The sequence below is a fragment of the Oncorhynchus masou genome, chromosome 1 (genome assembly GCF_036934945.1).
Source record: "Oncorhynchus masou masou isolate Uvic2021 chromosome 1, UVic_Omas_1.1, whole genome shotgun sequence".
Classification (NCBI taxonomy): domain Eukaryota; kingdom Metazoa; phylum Chordata; class Actinopteri; order Salmoniformes; family Salmonidae; genus Oncorhynchus; species Oncorhynchus masou.
In genome coordinates, this window is record NC_088212.1 from 29,941,376 (window position 1) to 29,959,160 (window position 17,785).

The following is a 17,785-nucleotide window of genomic DNA, read 5'->3' on the forward strand; positions in this document are numbered from 1 at the left end:
CTTTATATGAAAAGGAAAATCTTTGAAATTGTTACATGCTGTGTTTTATCTTTGTTCAGTATATAAACACAAGTGCACAGATCAGGTTTCCAGATGAGATGCTGTAGCTAAATAGATAAATGTCTCAAAGACCATGAGTTCATTCATTTGGCAAGTGTGTGCGTATGTGAGCACTCGTTTCAGCTGTTAAACGTGGTAAGCCAAGTGTAAGCCATCCTATCATTATTATGATCGAATCATTCAGACCATGCCATAACCATTCTCGCCAGCTATGGCATATAGTGAGGTGAATAGTTCAACTAAGGATGTGATGTACAGCTTTCACTTTTGAATTGCTTCAGAGAAAAGCAAAGTGATGCAGCAAATTTTCCCACCAAAATGAATGCACTCTCTCACGTACACAGTATGTCTCACTGACCTAGTTATTTAGAAGAGGATGAGCTGCAATTCCCCATACCGTGACCCTGATGCAATTACTACCCGGGGTTGTTTGTTTTCAACGAGCCATAAAGAACCAACCCTGACCTGACATTGACTCAACAGGATGTAGCCTAATAAGGGAAAGAACCATGACTACTAAAAAAGGGCTATTAAATCCATTCTATCTTGCATCAAGTACAGTTCTCAATCACAAGCCCTTCATTATCAGCAACAATGACAACTTATGATTCAACATACTTCCATCATAATTGGTTAAACTATAAAAATGTATGTCTTATCATGAATGGTCACTATGTTTTTACTGATGTACTTGAAAAGAGAGGTATACCGGGGGGTCATTGGATGTGTGTAAAAGTAATACATGTAATGATTGCAGGCGTGTTCCTGAACAGCTGGTGTCTTTGTGGACCATTGGTGCAGTTTATGGCTGATTAACCATAACTTAACTAGGGGCAATGTGGGACAAGGTCCTATTTCTTAGACTTAAATACCATGGTGTCAAAAATATTAACTTCTTATGGCTGGGAGCAGTATTGAGTAGCTTGGATGAATAAGGTGCCCAGAGTAAACTGCCTGCTACTCAGTCCCAGTTGCTAATATATGCATATTATTAGTATATTTGGATAGAAAACACACAAGTTTCTAAAACGATTTGAATGATGTCTGTGAGTATAACAGAACTCATATGGCAGGCAAAAACCTGAGAAAAAAATCCAACCCGGAAGTGGGAAATCTGAGGTTGGTCATTTTTCAACTCATTCCCTATTGAAGATACAGTGGGATATTGGTCATGTTGCACTTTAAGGCTTTCACAAGATGTCAACAGTCTTTAGAACCTTGTTTGAGGCTTCCACTGTAAAGGAGGGGCTCATAAGGGCTCTTTGAGTCAGTAGTCTGGCAGAGTGCCACAAGCTTGTGACGCTCGTTCACGTGAGAGTTAGCTCGCATTCCATTGCATTTCTGAAGACAAAGGAATTCTCCGGTTGGAAAATTATTGAAGATTTATGTTAAAAACATCCTAAAGATTGGTTCTATACATCCTTTGACATGTTTCTACGGACTGTAACGGAACTTTGACATTTCGTCTGCTCCTAGTGAACGCGCTTCGTGAGTTTGGATTTGTTTACAAAACGCATAAACAAAAGTAGCTATTTGGACATAAATGATGGACATTATCGAACAAAACAAACATTTATTGTGGAACTGGGATTCCTGGGAGTGCATTCTGATGAAGATCATCAAAGGTAAGTGAGTATTTATAATGTTAATTCTGACTTATGTTGACTGCACAATATGGCGGATATCTTTTTGGCTTGTTTGGTCTCTGAGCGCCGTACTCATAGATTATTATTGATGTGGCTCTCTGCAAAAATGGAACTACTGAACACAACACGCCAATGTATACTGAGATCTTTTTAAATAAATATGAACTTTATCGAACAAAACATATGTATTGTGTAACATGAAGTCCTATGAGTGTCATCTGATGAAAGATCAAAGGTTAGTGATTAATTCTCTCTATTTCTGATTATCGTGACTCCTCTCTTTGGCTGAAAAAATGGCTGTGTTTTTCTGTGACTTGGCTCTGACCTAACATAATCGTTTGTGGAGCTTTTGCCGTAAAGCCTATTTGAAATTGGACACTGTGGTGGGATTAAAAAGAAGTGCATCTTTAAAATGGTGTGAAATACTTCTATGATTGAGGAATTTTAATAATGGGATTTCTGTGGTTTTGAATTTGGCGCCCTGCACTTTCACTGGCTGCTGTAATATCGATCCCGTTAGCGGGATCTCAGCCCTAAGAAGTATTTAATACCAGTCTTTAAACATAAATCTACACATTTATTTCCTTTAGTATCAACAATTGATATGGTTTACAAACCCAGAATTTAAATCATATATGGTCAAGGCAGCAACAGCATGCAAAATACAAATGTATGCTTGGCAATGGCATGCATGTATCTCAACCTTATTACGTACATGTAGACACCATGAAGTGCCATTCATGTATTCCTGTGTCATCCTCACACCAAAGGTATCTCTCACTTGTAGCCTTAGTGATCCAATGATCATCATCATTACAATTATAAGCAGGCTTCATGTGAAAGAGATATGTCCTCAGGTACGCAACATTTCAACAAGTCAGTAATATATTTGCAGACATTCTAGTTAATGCCCCGCCCTTGGTGAGTTGGTAGTCCACAAATAATGTCCATAACTCCTTCCTCAATGTACTGCAAACAGTGTAGTTAATGTTCAATGAAGGGAGTCAGTGTTCCTCCGGTCATCCACCATCACAGTTGGAGACTAATAACCCCATCTGAACCAAGGACAGGAAGCTCCTAAAACATAGCCCAAATAGAGTAGGTATATTATTACAGAGACCGATCTGTGCAAACGTGTTAACATAATATACGGCCTAAGTGACAATTTTCTTGCAGTTCACTGGCAAATTGCCTCATTGTTGAACAGGTAATATGCTGTTCAAGCAAACGTTCTAAGAGAGAATTTCCAGCTTAGTTAGTTCCCAAGAGATCATGTTGATGGCAAAAACAAAAAAAAATGATGACCGTACAAAACAGTTTTATGAAAGATTTGGATTTGAATCATGCACACTTCAACATATTCAAAAACATAGTATGGATTAGTGTGTGTGTCATGGATAAAGATATGAGGGAAATCAGTGTGGCCTATAAATTGAGTACCTTGACAGTTAAATTAGCTGTACTGCTCCACTTGAAACCAGGGGTGCTATAGAGCGATACCGCATCAGATGCTGAGAATCCACATCAAGATCCACAACATACTCTCTGAAAGAAAATATTGGACCAGAAAATTCCATGGAGTTCTTAGCAAATGACCGGGCATTTCAATCAATAAGAATACACTGTCCGTGGAGTAAGCTTGTACAATATTCTTGAGGATTGTAACAGTCAATAAAAAACATGTTATATACAGACACATGCTGCCACCTTCTGGATCTACAGAATACTGCAAAATAACTTCCAATGTGCTCCTCTTCACAACAGAAATCAAAACTTCTATTCTTGACACATTATCATCAAAGTAAGATAGGTAGTAAGCCTATTCCAAGCTGTAGCAACCAATCAATCAGTCCAATGATCATGTGATACTGTACCTCTGGTCATCTGTCTCAGGTTCCACTAAGATGTTTTCCTGTCTCTCCCTCACACGTAGGAACACAAAGGAGTCCAGACAGGGCTCTGGCACTGGGAACATTTCATTTGACATTGAAGTTAATAACATGACAAGAGAATGCAATGCTTCCATCCATGAACATTATGCCACTGATTAGTTTTTACAAGCAGTCATTTGAATATTGGAATAGCTCATCTAAACATCGTGCTCGGACTCACCTGCTTTCAGCATATCCACTGTCTGTAGATTGGGGGGCATGTGTTTCAGAGCTACAGCCTTCAGATAGGTCTCTGTGTTGGCCAGATATCTAAATGGAAGAGAGGGAACACATCATTAATGTTGCAAACATATTATTATTATAATAGAAGTAAATATGACATCAAAAGCAACTCAATGACCTTCCTCCAGGGATGGTCATTGTAACTGCAAGCCACAACACGTCACTATAACGCTCACTCTTTGGCAAAAGCAAACTCCTCTGGAGACAGGAACGAAGGATCTCCCTCCACTCGAGACTTCTCTTTCTCCAACACATGTGGGAAAAACTTCTCAATCTACACAGGCAACAGAGGACCAGAGAGAAAGGTGTCAGTCTGAGCACTGATTTATAGTTCCTCTCACTAGAAGATGATCATATCATGCTGGGTTGTTGTTGGCATTACCTTTTGGAGGCGAGAGCGGAGGTAGCTGCTGAGGACAAAGCGGATCCTGTCAATCTCCATGCGGTGGACACTTGCCTTCACATCACCCCTCCTAACCCGCTGCAGGTTGGCCTCCTTTCAATGGAGACAACACAGAAGTCCTGTTATTACTGGTACCTCACTGCTTATTGAGACAGCTTGCTGCACCCCTCAGTTATTTGAGGAACCCCACCACCATTTACCATGTGAGTCAGCTGCTCCATCACACACTCTCCCATCTCTGACTTGTTCTCTAGAAGCTCAGGAGAGAACCTCTCATTCAGCCAGGCCTGGGGGACAGAGGAATACACAAAGTCCACTTTTCATAGGAGCAGCAGCAGTGCTAAATACGTTTTTTTGTTTTGACAGGATCCGTGCATTGCAAAACGTATCGGTCTGGCTACAGTATTTTAGTGAACATGGCTAATTAGCTAGCTAGCTAACGTTACCTCTTCCAATTTCCCAATCAGCTCCGCTGGAGTCATCACATCTTCTTGGTCATCATCTCCTCCGCTGGCATCATCAGACAACGTATCCGACATCCTATACTTGCTTAGCCTACACAAAATGTGGTACTCTATTAAACTAGCTACGGAGAATGTTACTTTTTTTACATTATATCTCGACAACACTGTAAATGACATCGACAGCTCATTAACCTCCTCCGAAACAAGAGTCGCACACTTCCGGTTAAAGTTCGCGCCAACCGAAAGCAGTGCGTGATGACGTCTGTAGAGGTTCAAACATGCGCAAAAAATGCGCAGTCAGAGACGGTAAACAAATCCCTCCGTAATCTCTACCCTAGTGTTTGGTTTACAAAATAATGTTTTATTATTGTTATTTGCAAAAAGGCATGTGTTTATTGGCATTAATTAAATACAGTGGTCTACTTTCCATGGATTAAGTGCTGCATGTCCCCTCAACTAACTAAAATAAATGTCGAAAATTACAAATGACCATGGTTATTTACTTACCAAAGAATGCAGACTTGGATCAGACAGGAATTATTTTAGATTTTATTCAGAAATAAACATTTACATGTGTTGTTTCATATATTATTTCCATGTAAAATAATTTTATCATACAATAAAAAAACGTACATAGCAGTAAACCAGAGGGCTATTGTTACAAATACAGAAAGATGAGTCCTTTGTATTAGTGCAATTCTATCAGTTGCCACAGTGGGGAGCCCATCTCGGGATAATAATCACAACACAACGTTTCTCTATTGATCACTCACATAGAATGCAGCTGTGTTCGAGTCAAGTTTAGAAAATGTCTAGAATGAAGCAGGTACTGTCATTATCTCCATTTGACTTGTCACATTGTCTATAAGCTCTGAGAGAGGTAGGCTGGGCTATCACTGCCTAGTTTGAGGATAATGCACGCCAGTGATGCTGTATCCAGTATGGGGATTTAACATAGGAATGGAATAGGGATAGGAGTATAGAGCAGGCTCATAAGGGGAAGCATGGGTGTGTCCCGTTGGGGCATGACGGTACATAGGGTTGATCTGGGACTGAGGAAGTCTGTTGGTGGATAGAAAGAATGGGTGTACAGGTGGCTTCTGTCCAGAGTCTCCCCTCGTCCGGTCATAGGCTGGGACGAGGTAGGACACTGGTATGCTGACATTAGAGTGGAATACAGGTTGTTGCGTTGGAAGTGGCTTGGGCAACATTGTCGTGGACTTCTCCTTTTTCTCTGCCTGATAATGTCGAGGCACCATATGTAGTTTCTTAGTATAGATCAGATCATTATCATGTAACATGGGCCTATTTGGGTTCTGATGGAATGTGTAACCTGGTCGAAAGGGTATAGGCCGCAAAGGCTCCATAGATTTGGGATAAACTTTAGTGAAACTGGAGGTGGATGGAACCAAGCAAGACCTAACAGTATACGTGCAGGACGTTGGTGGGGATATTTGGTGAGCTGGACGTCTGTTACTCCCATTGCAGACAGGGCTCCATACAGAGTTCTTACTCTGACCTTTGATAGAAACTGTGTCACCCAGTAGAGGGCTGACCTGAGGGAAATCTCTTTGTCCTCCAGGGAAGCCAACGTTTTTCTTGACATCAGGGCTGCAGCTCTGAGGCTTGTGGACCCCACTGCAGGCAGATATTGGGTTGCTGGAAAAAGGAAAAGGTACTTCTGGTTTTGGAACTGGGGGCCTCTCTTCAGTTAGTGCTGGACAGTCCTCAGAGGAGATGGAGTAGGGGGATGGGCTACGGGAAGAGGAGGACGACGGAGGGAGAGGAGAGCCCTCCGAGGTAGTGCGTGTCCGGCTAGAACGGACCAGCCCTGGGGACTGGGAGCAGTGGATCACAGAGGGCCTGCCCTTACGGTCCTCCTGACTGGGGCTCTGACAGTCCTGGGACTGACTCAGGCTGGCCTGGGCCATACGCTTCTTCTTCTCCAGAGGGGAGATGATGTCTGAAGCAGAAGACTGGACCTGACCTGGCTGGGATAGGGAGTACGCTGAGGAAGAGAGGTCGTCACTGACGATAGTCTCATTGTTTGGTGGAGGACGGTCTGGGTGGAGCCTTTCAGCTGGAGTGGTCCATGGAGACGATGGAGTAGAGTGTAGCTGGCCCTGAAATAATACAACATGGAGAGTTCATTTCCAGTCGTACAGTTTGGGGTACAGTAACTGTATGACAATCATAGGCTGGAGTAATAGAAAACAGCCAGTGACTTTTATGACAATAGTCACAAACAGGTGAAAAGTGAAGTACCTCAGAGTCCGTCTCCTTTTCCAGATGGGGCCTCTTCCTCTTGCCCTCAGACTTGCTTCCCTCAGGGCTCCTCTTGTACTGTTTGCGTGGTTTGCTTGGAGGCAGCGGTTTGTCCTCCTCTCCCCTCAACTGTCTCTCAAAGGGTAAAACAAGCCTGTATTGAAGACAAAAGAAATCACACAATGAAAACAAGCAGAGATGGAGTGAGTTGAAGACAGATTATCTGGAGCAGTGTTCACCTCTCATAGTGTCTGCGGGTACAGGTAGCAGCGCTGGTGCTGCCTGGGCTGCCCCCCAGCTCATCATACACATTCTTCCACAGCCGTCGTGCTGTCACCTGTTGGAAAACACACCATAGTGAGCAAACACACCCCTCTAAATCCCTCATCCAGAACCATTATGCATTAATTTGAGGTCAAGTATATGACTGTCTAATCTATCTTTTTATATTAAGAATATATGGAGGAGGCCTCCCGAGTGGCGCAGCGGTATAAGGCACTGCATTGCGAGAGGCGTCACCACAACCCGGGTCGGCAGGGATGTACTTGTCCCATCGTGCTCGAGCGACTCCTTGTGGCGGGCCGGGCACATGCATGCTGACTTCAGTTGTCAGTTGTAAGGTGTTTCCTCCGACACATTGGTGCTGCTGGCTTCCGGGTTAAGCGAGCAGTGTATCAAGAAGCAATGCTTCTTGGAAGGGTTGTGTTTCTGAGGACGCACGGCTATTGACCGTCGCCTCTCCTGAGTCCGTACGGGAGTTGCAGCGATGGGACAAGACTAACTACCAATTGGATATCACATAATTGGGGAGAAAATGGGGAAATAAGTACCACAAAAAAAAGAATAGATTATATGGAGGGAGATGATTGGCCCATTACTAAAATAGAGAACAACATCTTACTATAGGCTAAGCTCCTGTGAACTGAATTGGCATTTCATAGAAACCTTTCCTCTCTCAGCGCATTGAGCATGTACACATGCCACAGAGTGGAAACTTCATTCAGCAGTCAGTGTGGACTTTGCTCTTAATGTGGTGGGTATGGTCATGTTTACATCCTGTCAACTAAAGATAATGTTCCACACAAGAAGCTAAGCTGCATGGTGTCTTTCGCAACATAAAAAATGTGAGTAGCTGCCACTGCCATCTCTGTGTGATCAACAACCAGGTCAAGTGTAAAAAAATATACAATTGTACGATATGGGTGTACTCAGAGTCGTAACTGCACGATATGGGTGTACTCAGAGTCGTAACTGCACGATATGGGTGTACTCAGAGTCGTAACTGCACGATATGGGTGTACTCAGAGTCGTAACTGCACGATATGGGTGTACTCACAGAGTCGTAACTTCCAAGCTTCTCAACAGTTTTGTAGATTTTCCACAGGTTAACTGTGAGCAGAAACCATATGCATTTGAACATTGGGGACATTGCACAGTTCTATAATTACTATTATATTGTATCATTACCTATGAATTGTCTTAACACATGCATTTACAAACTACCCCAAAGGTCGAGGTGATCTGGGGAGCAGGGAAAACGTATCTATGTAATAGAGATTGAGTAATAAAGCTTCGGCTAAATCCTTTGAACATGGACTCACTCTGCTTAAAGCCCAGGTGTGGTATCCTCTCTATGGGCGTGCCTCTGTCCTTCATGAAACAGTGCAAATTGGCTATGAAGGACCTCTCCTCTGTCTCCATTGGGCTAGACCTGGGAGGCTCCTCACATTCACTGGCTGAGTCAGAAATCTCCATCGCTGCAGAATTCTACGGTAGAGACCATCAGATAGATGTAAATCCAAATTATATGGATGCATACTATTACTGAACATATAAGTATTCAAAACAGAACTGCAAGAAGAAAATAAACCAATCATACATTAGGAAACTTTTTTTTTATGATCTCAATGTCTTTTCTTGGGCAACTAGAATTTCAAGTGAAACATTCAGAACATGACAGAGTTGGCTTCACCACTTTCAATAAGTAACCATACATCCTGTATAAAGAGAAACGAACAGACATATGGGGTTTTCGGTCTAGACCTGATTATCAGCCTGGTGACAAGGATGTCTAGTTGAATAATAAATATGAAGATATCGAGCTCTTTATACAGTATGAAAAGGTCTCTTTCCCACCAAAGCCTTTACTCACAAGCCCTTTGTTATACATTTATTTTCCACTGACATGAAAGTGAACGTCATGAATGTAATTTAGAAATTACAAAAGACTGAGTAGCCTAGCAAGTAGTTCACATGATTAGAATATGTTCCATGAGAATGCAAAAAGAGTGAGGTTAAAATTAAATTGCAATTATCTGTTTGAAATGATCAGTAGAGCTCTTGGTCCAGTAGTTTTCAGAGGCATATTTCAGGATTTGATTATTATGTTGAACTTGGAGATTACTCTGTAAGAACGTTGTTTAAGCAAACACAAATCAAACACAAACGAGTAGAAAAGGGAAAAGTCACAAAATGCGGTGAATACCAAATGAGAAATGAAACAGTAGAGGCATGCAGAAATTAAGCCCTGAACAGATTACTGTCCTTACATTCAATGCATTCATTTGGATGAGAAGTTTATGATACTTCAAACTGGTCAAACTGACACAAAATGACCAAAGTATAGGAAGCTGATATTCACAAAACTTCAGACACCGTGTCATCATAATTTGTACTATAAATATTTGAAAAGTAAAACTATTATTTTTGGCAAAATTCACAAAGGGACAATGTCTGATTATATCAGTTTTGTGCACAAGCATACAGGTTGAATTTGCACAGAGCTATGGAATGATAGTGTAGAAGTTAGATATTTTTTATTACAATTTATATTACAATTTCTGCTCTCAAATGAAATACTGTATGTCAATACAATATCCCAATCCAAATGACTGAATACAGAGACGATTTTGTTTCTGTGGCGTCTGCTGAGCTGTAGGCAACTGTCAAGCAGAGTTTCATATTGAATCAGGTTCCTCTCTGTGGTTACTGGTTCCGAGAAGCAGGACCCAGTGGTGAGTAATAGTGAAGATGTGGGCCCCTATTTGGGATAGCCCTGACTGACTCACAGCTCTATACAGCTGTCCTATAGACACGGTTCCCAGCTATAACACCTTATCTTTTATCAATGGGCCTCCTCCAGCACCATGCAATGTTCTCTCGCTTTCGTCTTCTTCCTGCCTTGACTGGCCAGCTGCTACTCTCTCGCCAGCTCTCTCTCTCTCTCTTGCTATGGATACATTTCCATGACTTACTAGGTTATAGTAGGTTATTTTCAAAGTCATTTTAGGACAAGTGCTTTACAAATTTGTAGAATAATCGTTCCACACACAGCCATCTTCACATCTAATCAAGGAGATGAAAGATACAATGCAAAGTTCTTATGGACAAAGCAAAAGCATGTATGACTGGAATATGGATTAGTCATAGAGGGCAACATATTTCCAGAAAAGCAGAAATAGTATTTTTCTGAAAACTTAATCCATGTGTTGCATATGACTACTGAACAATGTGCTGAAACCATTTTTACACTAAACAGTACATATTAGAAGATAAGCCTACTGCTTTATTTGTATACTATACTGAATAAATGTATTCATGGCTGGACCACAAAACAGAGAAATGTCAGTCAGCTCTACGCGACATAGGTTTCATAAAGGAAACGACTGCAGTCCGAGTCATAAAGCCCACCATACAATATTCATCACAGTTAACCAAAAGAAAATAAGGCATGAATATCGTTGTGAAAGACTGTCAGTAAACAGCATCTAAATTTCCACCACATTCACATTTTGGAAAAGGGCATAGGAAATGTTGTCGTCAATGTGTCGATAAGACTCTCACTATGATTGTTGGTGGCGTGCCGGGTTGATGCTATCGACAGGCCACTTGTCACCACAGAAACCACTGGCCTTTCATCTCACAGCAATGTCTTGGAAATTTGATGCATCTCTGCACTAACTTTTATTTTCTCATCTTCAATTACCAGAACTGTGTCTAGTGGAACTCCAGTTTCTGTTTGTGTAGATAGTGCAAATAGAGAGAAATGCATATTCTTTCACGTTCTATGAGACACCACCTACTTACTAATAACATTAAATAATAAGATAAAGCAAGATCAAATGTGATATTGCATGGCGTCACTTCCCAATGAGTACAAACGTCAATTCAACATCTATTCCACGTTGGTTCGATGTAATTTCATTGAAATGACGTGGAAACAATGTTTATTCAACCAGTGTGTGCCCAGGGGGTTATTAATATTATTTCATATGATGAGGATGTTTTTGAGAAGTGTATGCAACAATGAACATGTGCAAAGGGTAAACATAGAAATACACTCTTCAATAACAACAACTTCAATGAAATGTGTTATTTGTATAATGTAACTCATTCTCTTTTCCATATAGTTCTGTTATCATATTGTATGCCCACACATGAAGTCAGACATATCAGAGACATGTAAAGAATGTGCCTTAAGGTTACATGTGGTTTTGTTCTTTTACAACTTACTGTACGTAATGAAGAAACACACAATTCTTCTACGAAAATGAATCCCTTGATAGGAGCCTAATACTTGCTAATTTGACGTTTGAAGAAATAGAGAACTGAAAGCAGGGGGAAATGAAACACACAACACAAGAAATGAAGAATGTAAACATACTGGAAGTGAATGTGTTCTTGCAGACGCACATCAAAATTGAACTCTCTCTTTCCAATGTGGATGTAAATTCTAAATTCATGCATAAAAAGACAGCCAAGTGTCTCAAGCTGCCTGGAGACAATATGAGTCATAAATTACCTGTCCTATCTTACCTGGTTCAGTGTCCCCTCCACACCTCTGCCCTCCTCCATGACTGGTCTCTGACTGGTGTCTCGCCCCCCTTCAGGATCAAATACTGCCACAAGGCACAGAGAAAAGACAGTGACAACTAGGCCAGAGCACACACCCTCCACTCCATATGGGCAATTTGTTTACCATAAGCAAAGAATGGTGTATGTCCCATGCATCTTCAGTCAGGTCATTTAATCCAGAACAAGATGCAATGAAACCCTACCTATGTGAAAAGCTGATGCCTTGGTTCACCTATGATTGCATTTCCAGTCCTGTGCTAGCAGCAAGAACAAGTATCCGTGTGATCTATCACTGAATATTCTGTAAGCTAACACACACTCCAGTAACAACGAAAGAAAATGCAGTTTTAATATAAAGCCACATGGTTACAACACCACTTCCTGCTTATGAGTCTAACCGCAGTTATGTGGTACCCTGCCTGATATGAAAGCATTACAACATGTGAATGAAAATGCAAAATGTAATGTAAAAGGCAGTTTTATTTTCAGTATTTAATTTGCATACTTTGATAATCAAATGATCATCCATCAAACTCAAGGCAATACAAATGACCCCCCCCCTCCCCCAAACACACATCATTTTCAGGCATAACGTGTTAAGTGCCTGAGAATAGCCTTAGTACTGATACATATTTAAAAGACTTAAAGGCTGAAGTTGAAAGCGAATGGATCCATGTACAGCCATGACAACTGAAAGTCAAATGTATTTGTCATTGAACACCCACATTCTAACCTTTTAACATTATATTCTTCCTCAATGAGAGTAGCAGTCTCTACAATAGCCCACCAAACATAATTGATATCACTTGTCTGCAAACGTAATATATAATTTTCTTTCGAAATCAGCTTGAATCATGCTTTCCATAGAACTTTGAGACCTTGGACTATAAGGTTATATCTGAATTTGTCAAAATTTAGTTGACATAGCCTTGTTATTTTCAATGTTCTCTACCTATATAGTACTCTCAATACCCAAATTCATGTTGTTATTTTCAAAATAATACAAGACAAAAATTGCTGACACCATTCAAATCAATGAGGGTTCAGAACTTTAAAGCCAATTATCTCAGAATAATCTTTTTGCAGATAGAAATGTATATTCCCAAGCTCTTGACTTCCATATTTCATTTGTTCAAATATGTACATTCGTCAATGTACAAAGGACATTTTTGGAAGGAAAAGGGATGTCATTGTGGCAGAGTAAATTGTTATTGTGTACACAGTAAATTGTTATTGTGTACACAGTAAATTGAAGTACTTAGTATATCTCATGCACATTAATCTACAGTTTATACTAACCTGCTTAAAGCTAGAATCCTTAATTGAAACAATAACAGTGGTCACTCCATCTACGTTTTGGTAAAAAGCTGTGGGATGGCCTTGGAGAAATATAGCCACTCAAATTCATAAGCAGAGCTATGGGTGCAAGGACTGACATCCATGATATCAACCTTAGTTTTAATCATGTTTTGAGGCTATACAGTGTGCGTTTATATTTACATTGTTTTCAAATATTGGGGCATAACTTGAATTTTGGTGTGGTGCAAAGGTTGAACTAAGATCATGAGTAATTTAGAAGTTTATACTCTTCAAGAATCAATGGGTATATATCATTAATGTATATGTCCAAAAATGGTGTAGCAACTAAGGATTCCAGCTTTAAGTCATGATACATTGCAATTGACCAGTGTTCCAGTTTTATCAGCCCATCAGTTATTTAATTACTTACTCTCTCCAAGCCAGTAATTAGGAACGCTCCTTATATTTCCATATTGGCTTGAAATATGTATGTCAAGTGTTTCTTGCTTAGTGATGAATTAAAGTACAAGTCAAATGTTTGGACACACCAAATCATTCAAGGGCTTGTCTTTATTTTTACTATTTTCTACATTGTAGAATAATAGTGAAGACATCAAAACTATGAAAAAAGTGTTAAACAAATCAAAAAATATTTTATATTTGAAATTCTTCAAAGTAGCCACCCTTTGCCTTGATGACAGCTTTACACACTCTCGGCATTCTCTCAACTAGCTTCACCTGGAATGCTTTTCCAACAGACTTGAAGGAGTTCCCACATATGCAGAGCACTTGTTGGCTGCTGTTCCTTCACTCTGAGGTCCAACTCATACCAAACTATCTCAATTGGGTTGAGGTCGGGTGAGTGTGGAGGCCAGGTCATCTGATGCAGCACCCCATCACTCTCCTTAGTCAAATAGCCCTTACACAGACTGGAGGTGTGTTGGGATATTGTCCTGGTGAGAGAAAGAAATGATAGCCCCACTAAGCTCAAACCAGATGGGATGGCATATTGCTGCAGAATGCTGTGGTAGCCATGCTGGTTAAGTGTGCCTTGAATTCTAAATAAATCACTGACAGTGTCACCAGAAAAGCACCACCACACCTCCTCCTCCATGCTTCATGGTGGGAACCACACATGCGGAGATCATCCGCCCTACTCTGCATCTCACAATGACACGATGGTTGGGACTAAAAATCTCAAATGTGGACTCATCAGACTAAAGAACAGATTTCCACCGGTCTAATGTACATTGCTCGTGTTTCTTGCCCCAAGCAAGTCTCTTCTTCTTATTGGTGTCCTTTCGTAGTGGTTTCTTTGCAGCAATTGGACCCTGAAGGCATGATTCACGCAGTCTCCTCTGAACAGTTGATGTTGAGATGTGTCTGTTACTTGAACTCTGTGAAGCATTTAATTGGGCTGCAATCTGAGGTGCAGTTAACTCGAATGAACTTATCCTCTGCAGCAGAGGTAACTTTGGGTCTTCCTTCCTGTGGTGGTCCTCATGAGAGCCAATTTCATCATAGCGCTTAATGGTTTTTGTGACTGCACTTGAAGAAACATTCAAAGTTCTTGAAATATTCCGGATTGACTGACCTTCATGTCTTTAAGTAATGTTGGACTGTTATTTCTCTTTGCTTATTTGAGCTGTTCTTGCTTTAACTGGACTTGGTCTTTACCAAAGAGGGCTATCTTCTGTATACCCCCCATACCTTGTCACAACAAAACTGATTGGCTCAAACGCATTAAGGAGGAAAGAAATTCCACAAATTAACACTTGTTAATTGAAATGCATTCCAGGTGACTACCTCATGAAGCTGGTTGAGGGTATGCCAAGAGTGTGCAAAGGGTGGCTACTTTTAAGAATCTCAAATATAAAATATATTTTGATTTGTTTAACACTTTTTTGGTTACTGCATGATTCCATGTGTTATTTCATAGTTTAGATTTATTTATTTTTTAACTAGACAAGTCAGTTAAGAACAAATTCTTATTTAAAATTGTGCGCTGCTCTATGGGACTCCCAATCACGGCCAATTGTGATACAGCCTGGATTCGAACCAGGGTGTCTGTAGTGTCGCCTCAAGCGCTGAGATGCAGTGTTTTAGACCGCTGCGCCACTCGGGAACAAAGACGGCCTACCAAAGAGGTCTTCACTATTACTCTACAACGTAGAAAATAGTACAAATAAATGAATGAGACGGTGTCCAAACTTTTGACTGGTACTGTAAATATTTTAAGTTTTATAACATTTATTTAAAATACAAATAACATTAAGAATCGTACCCTTTGCATAGAAAACGATGTCATATTTATATGTATGTTTTTATGCCTCTATTAAAAACGTTCTGTCAGTTAACTTGCATCATGCATGAATTACAATAGCCTACCCAATGTAAGTGCCATTTCACAACTTCCCATCACAGTTTATTTCGTATAATGAAAACATAAATGTGTGATCGAGGTTACAAAAAACAGTAGGCTGTTGTCTAACTGCAAACGTTGAAATAAATGATTAAACAGTGCCACAATTTGCAGCCTACGTCACCATTATAACTAAGTGTGTGCTTTTGACAATACATGTTGATTCCTCTCCAGCTAAAATAATAAAAGCTGATGGTGCTTAACATGATTAATAAACTTCCAAAATGTTAAGAAACAACTTACCCATTTGCAAAATAATCCCTTGACTCGCGACTTGAAGAAGGTTTACTTTGTTTCAGCACCACTTTACTGAAGAAGCTTCTCTAATTTAGCACACCTCGAAATAAGACGTTGTCAATGGATTATTATTTGTTGATCATGTCTACAATACAGCAAGTGAGTCTGGGAGTTGAAGTTTTTGACTCTGGGAATTGCAGCTCTCTGAACACCCAGTAGTAGTCTCAAGGCACATTGAATCAGTTTTAATAATTGTTTACTTTCATGTAGCCTTTCTCAAATGTATGACCTGAGGCAATTTGTAATGAGTTCACTAGACTAAGCTACAAAGATGTAAAAACAAAAACGAATTATATATTTTATCTTAATATAAGTGCACACGTTGAACTAATAGCAATAGAAACATCTTGTCTGGATAGTCATCAAAATATGATTATCTGACATTCTGATCTTTTCAACAAAACCACACATTTGCATTTCACCCATGGGAATAATTTAGCCAATCATAATCTATACATAAACTTTGAATTTGGAAAATAAGGATGTATTTAACAAAAACCTATCAAATCAAATGCAACTGTCAATATTGGTGCAGCAAACTATTTTATCCAGCTTTGCTTTAGAAGTTTCAAAAGTCAGTGAAATTCTTCCACTTGTTGCAGATAGAGTATGACATTTAGATATATGTTTAACCTTTAAATGTCAAAATAACAAAACTATCAGTTGGCTAGCCGGATCTCAGAGGGATTTTTCTTTTTAAGACAAAACACCCGTTTCACTGCTGTTTGAAATAAGGGTTGGTGAAATAGAATTACATTTGATATACTAATGACTTGGGCAGGTGTTGAGCAATTTCACAGAACTTACAGTTTGTCACATGCATTGGTTAAAAACGTCATAACTATATTACTGTTCTTCTTGGTTTGTGCAGTTGTGATATTGATATGAGTTGATAAAATATTTAATTTGACTCAGATTGTGATCACAACTTGAATTCACAATTTACTTGTATTAAGCTGATGAAAACATGCACTTTTAGCTCGATGTAAAAGTGGTTGTTAGATCAGGAATATATACTGAACAAAAATATAAACGCAACAATCTTACTGAGTGACAGTTCATATAAGGAAATCAGTGAATTGAAATAAATTAATTAGGCCCTAGTCTATGGATATCACATGACTGGGAATAGATACACACATTTGTTGGTCAGATACCCTTAAAAACAGGTTGGGGTGTGGATCAGAAAAGCAGTCAGTATCTGGTGTGACCAACATTTGCCTCATGCAGGGCGACACATCACATTTGCATAGAGTTGATCAGGCTTTTGATTGCATCCTGGGGCGGCAGGGTAGCCTAGTGGTTAGAGCGTTGGACTCGTAACCGAAAGGTTGTGAGTTCAAACCCCCGAGCTGACAAGGTACAAATCTGTCGTTCTGCCCCTGAACAGGCAGCTAACCCACTGTTCCCAGGCCGTCATTGAAAATAAGAATTTGTTCTTAACTGACTTGCCTGGTTAAATAAAGGTAAAATTCAATGGCTGTACGAAGTTGGTTGATATTGGCAGGAACTGGAACACACGGTCATAAACATCAATCCAGAGTATCCAAAACATGCTCAATGGGTGACATGTCTGGTGAGTATGCAAGTCATGACATTACTGGGACATTTTCAGCTTCCAGGAATTGTATACAGATCTTTTCGACATGAAACATTTTCTGAAACATGAGGCAGATGAATGACCTAATGGGTCTCAGAATCTCATCACGGTATCTCTGTACATTCAAATTGCCATCGATAAAATGCAATTGTGTTCATTGTCGATACCATAACCCCACCACCACCATGGGGCACTCTGTTCTCAACGTTGACATCAGCAAACCCCTAGCCAAAACCACGCCATACACGTGGACTGCGGTTGTGAGGCCGGTTGGACGTACTGCCAAATTCTCTAAAACTAT

At 40.1% G+C, this 17,785-nt stretch overlaps 2 protein-coding genes across 4 annotated transcripts; both read right to left on the minus strand.

Moving 5' to 3' along the window:
• Nucleotides 1–2,262: 2,262 nt before the first annotated feature.
• Nucleotides 2,263–4,980, minus strand: LOC135551123 (DNA replication complex GINS protein SLD5-like). Its single transcript, XM_064982539.1, has 8 exons — nucleotides 4,730–4,980; nucleotides 4,484–4,570; nucleotides 4,263–4,376; nucleotides 4,057–4,154; nucleotides 3,819–3,907; nucleotides 3,581–3,671; nucleotides 3,147–3,251; nucleotides 2,263–2,783 (listed from the first exon to the last, which is right to left on the minus strand). Exons 1-7 carry the CDS (start codon nucleotides 4,922–4,924, stop codon nucleotides 3,155–3,157), a joined length of 771 nt encoding a protein of 256 aa, XP_064838611.1. The 5' UTR covers nucleotides 4,925–4,980; the 3' UTR covers nucleotides 2,263–2,783; nucleotides 3,147–3,154.
• Nucleotides 4,981–5,280: 300 nt separating this feature from the next.
• LOC135541693 (AT-rich interactive domain-containing protein 5A-like) lies at nucleotides 5,281–15,960 on the minus strand. 3 transcript variants are annotated; one of them, XM_064968015.1, is made up of 7 exons: nucleotides 15,831–15,960; nucleotides 11,828–11,910; nucleotides 8,614–8,779; nucleotides 8,349–8,401; nucleotides 7,252–7,349; nucleotides 7,013–7,166; nucleotides 5,281–6,870 (listed from the first exon to the last, which is right to left on the minus strand). In XM_064968015.1, exons 1-7 carry the CDS (start codon nucleotides 15,832–15,834, stop codon nucleotides 5,641–5,643), a joined length of 1,788 nt encoding a protein of 595 aa, XP_064824087.1. In that variant the 5' UTR covers nucleotides 15,835–15,960; the 3' UTR covers nucleotides 5,281–5,640. The 3 variants fall into 3 exon arrangements, with proteins under 3 accessions (XP_064824087.1, XP_064824092.1, XP_064824082.1); XM_064968020.1 differs by lacking the exon at nucleotides 15,831–15,960 and adding an exon at nucleotides 12,070–12,215; XM_064968010.1 differs by lacking the exon at nucleotides 15,831–15,960 and adding an exon at nucleotides 11,991–12,064.
• Between the last annotated feature and the right edge of the window lie 1,825 nt (nucleotides 15,961–17,785).

Excerpts from the sequence above, each read along its gene's own strand:
- LOC135551123 (XM_064982539.1), bottom strand. The coding sequence starts at position 4,924 with ATGTCATTTACAGTGTTGTCGAGATATAATGTAAAAAAAGTAACATTC. Across the intron at positions 4,377-4,483 it reads TGGAGCAGCTGACTCACATG|GAGGCCAACCTGCAGCGGGT; the intron begins GTAAATGGTGGT and ends CTCCATTGAAAG. Across the intron at positions 4,155-4,262 it reads TCCGCTCTCGCCTCCAAAAG|ATTGAGAAGTTTTTCCCACA; the intron begins GTAATGCCAACA and ends TTGCCTGTGTAG.
- LOC135541693 (XM_064968010.1), bottom strand. The coding sequence starts at position 12,018 with ATGGGACATACACCATTCTTTGCTTATG. Across the intron at positions 8,780-11,827 it reads TGGAGGGGACACTGAACCAG|AATTCTGCAGCGATGGAGAT; the intron begins GTAAGATAGGAC and ends TCTCTACCGTAG. Across the intron at positions 8,402-8,613 it reads ACACCTGGGCTTTAAGCAGA|TTAACCTGTGGAAAATCTAC; the intron begins GTGAGTCCATGT and ends TTCTGCTCACAG.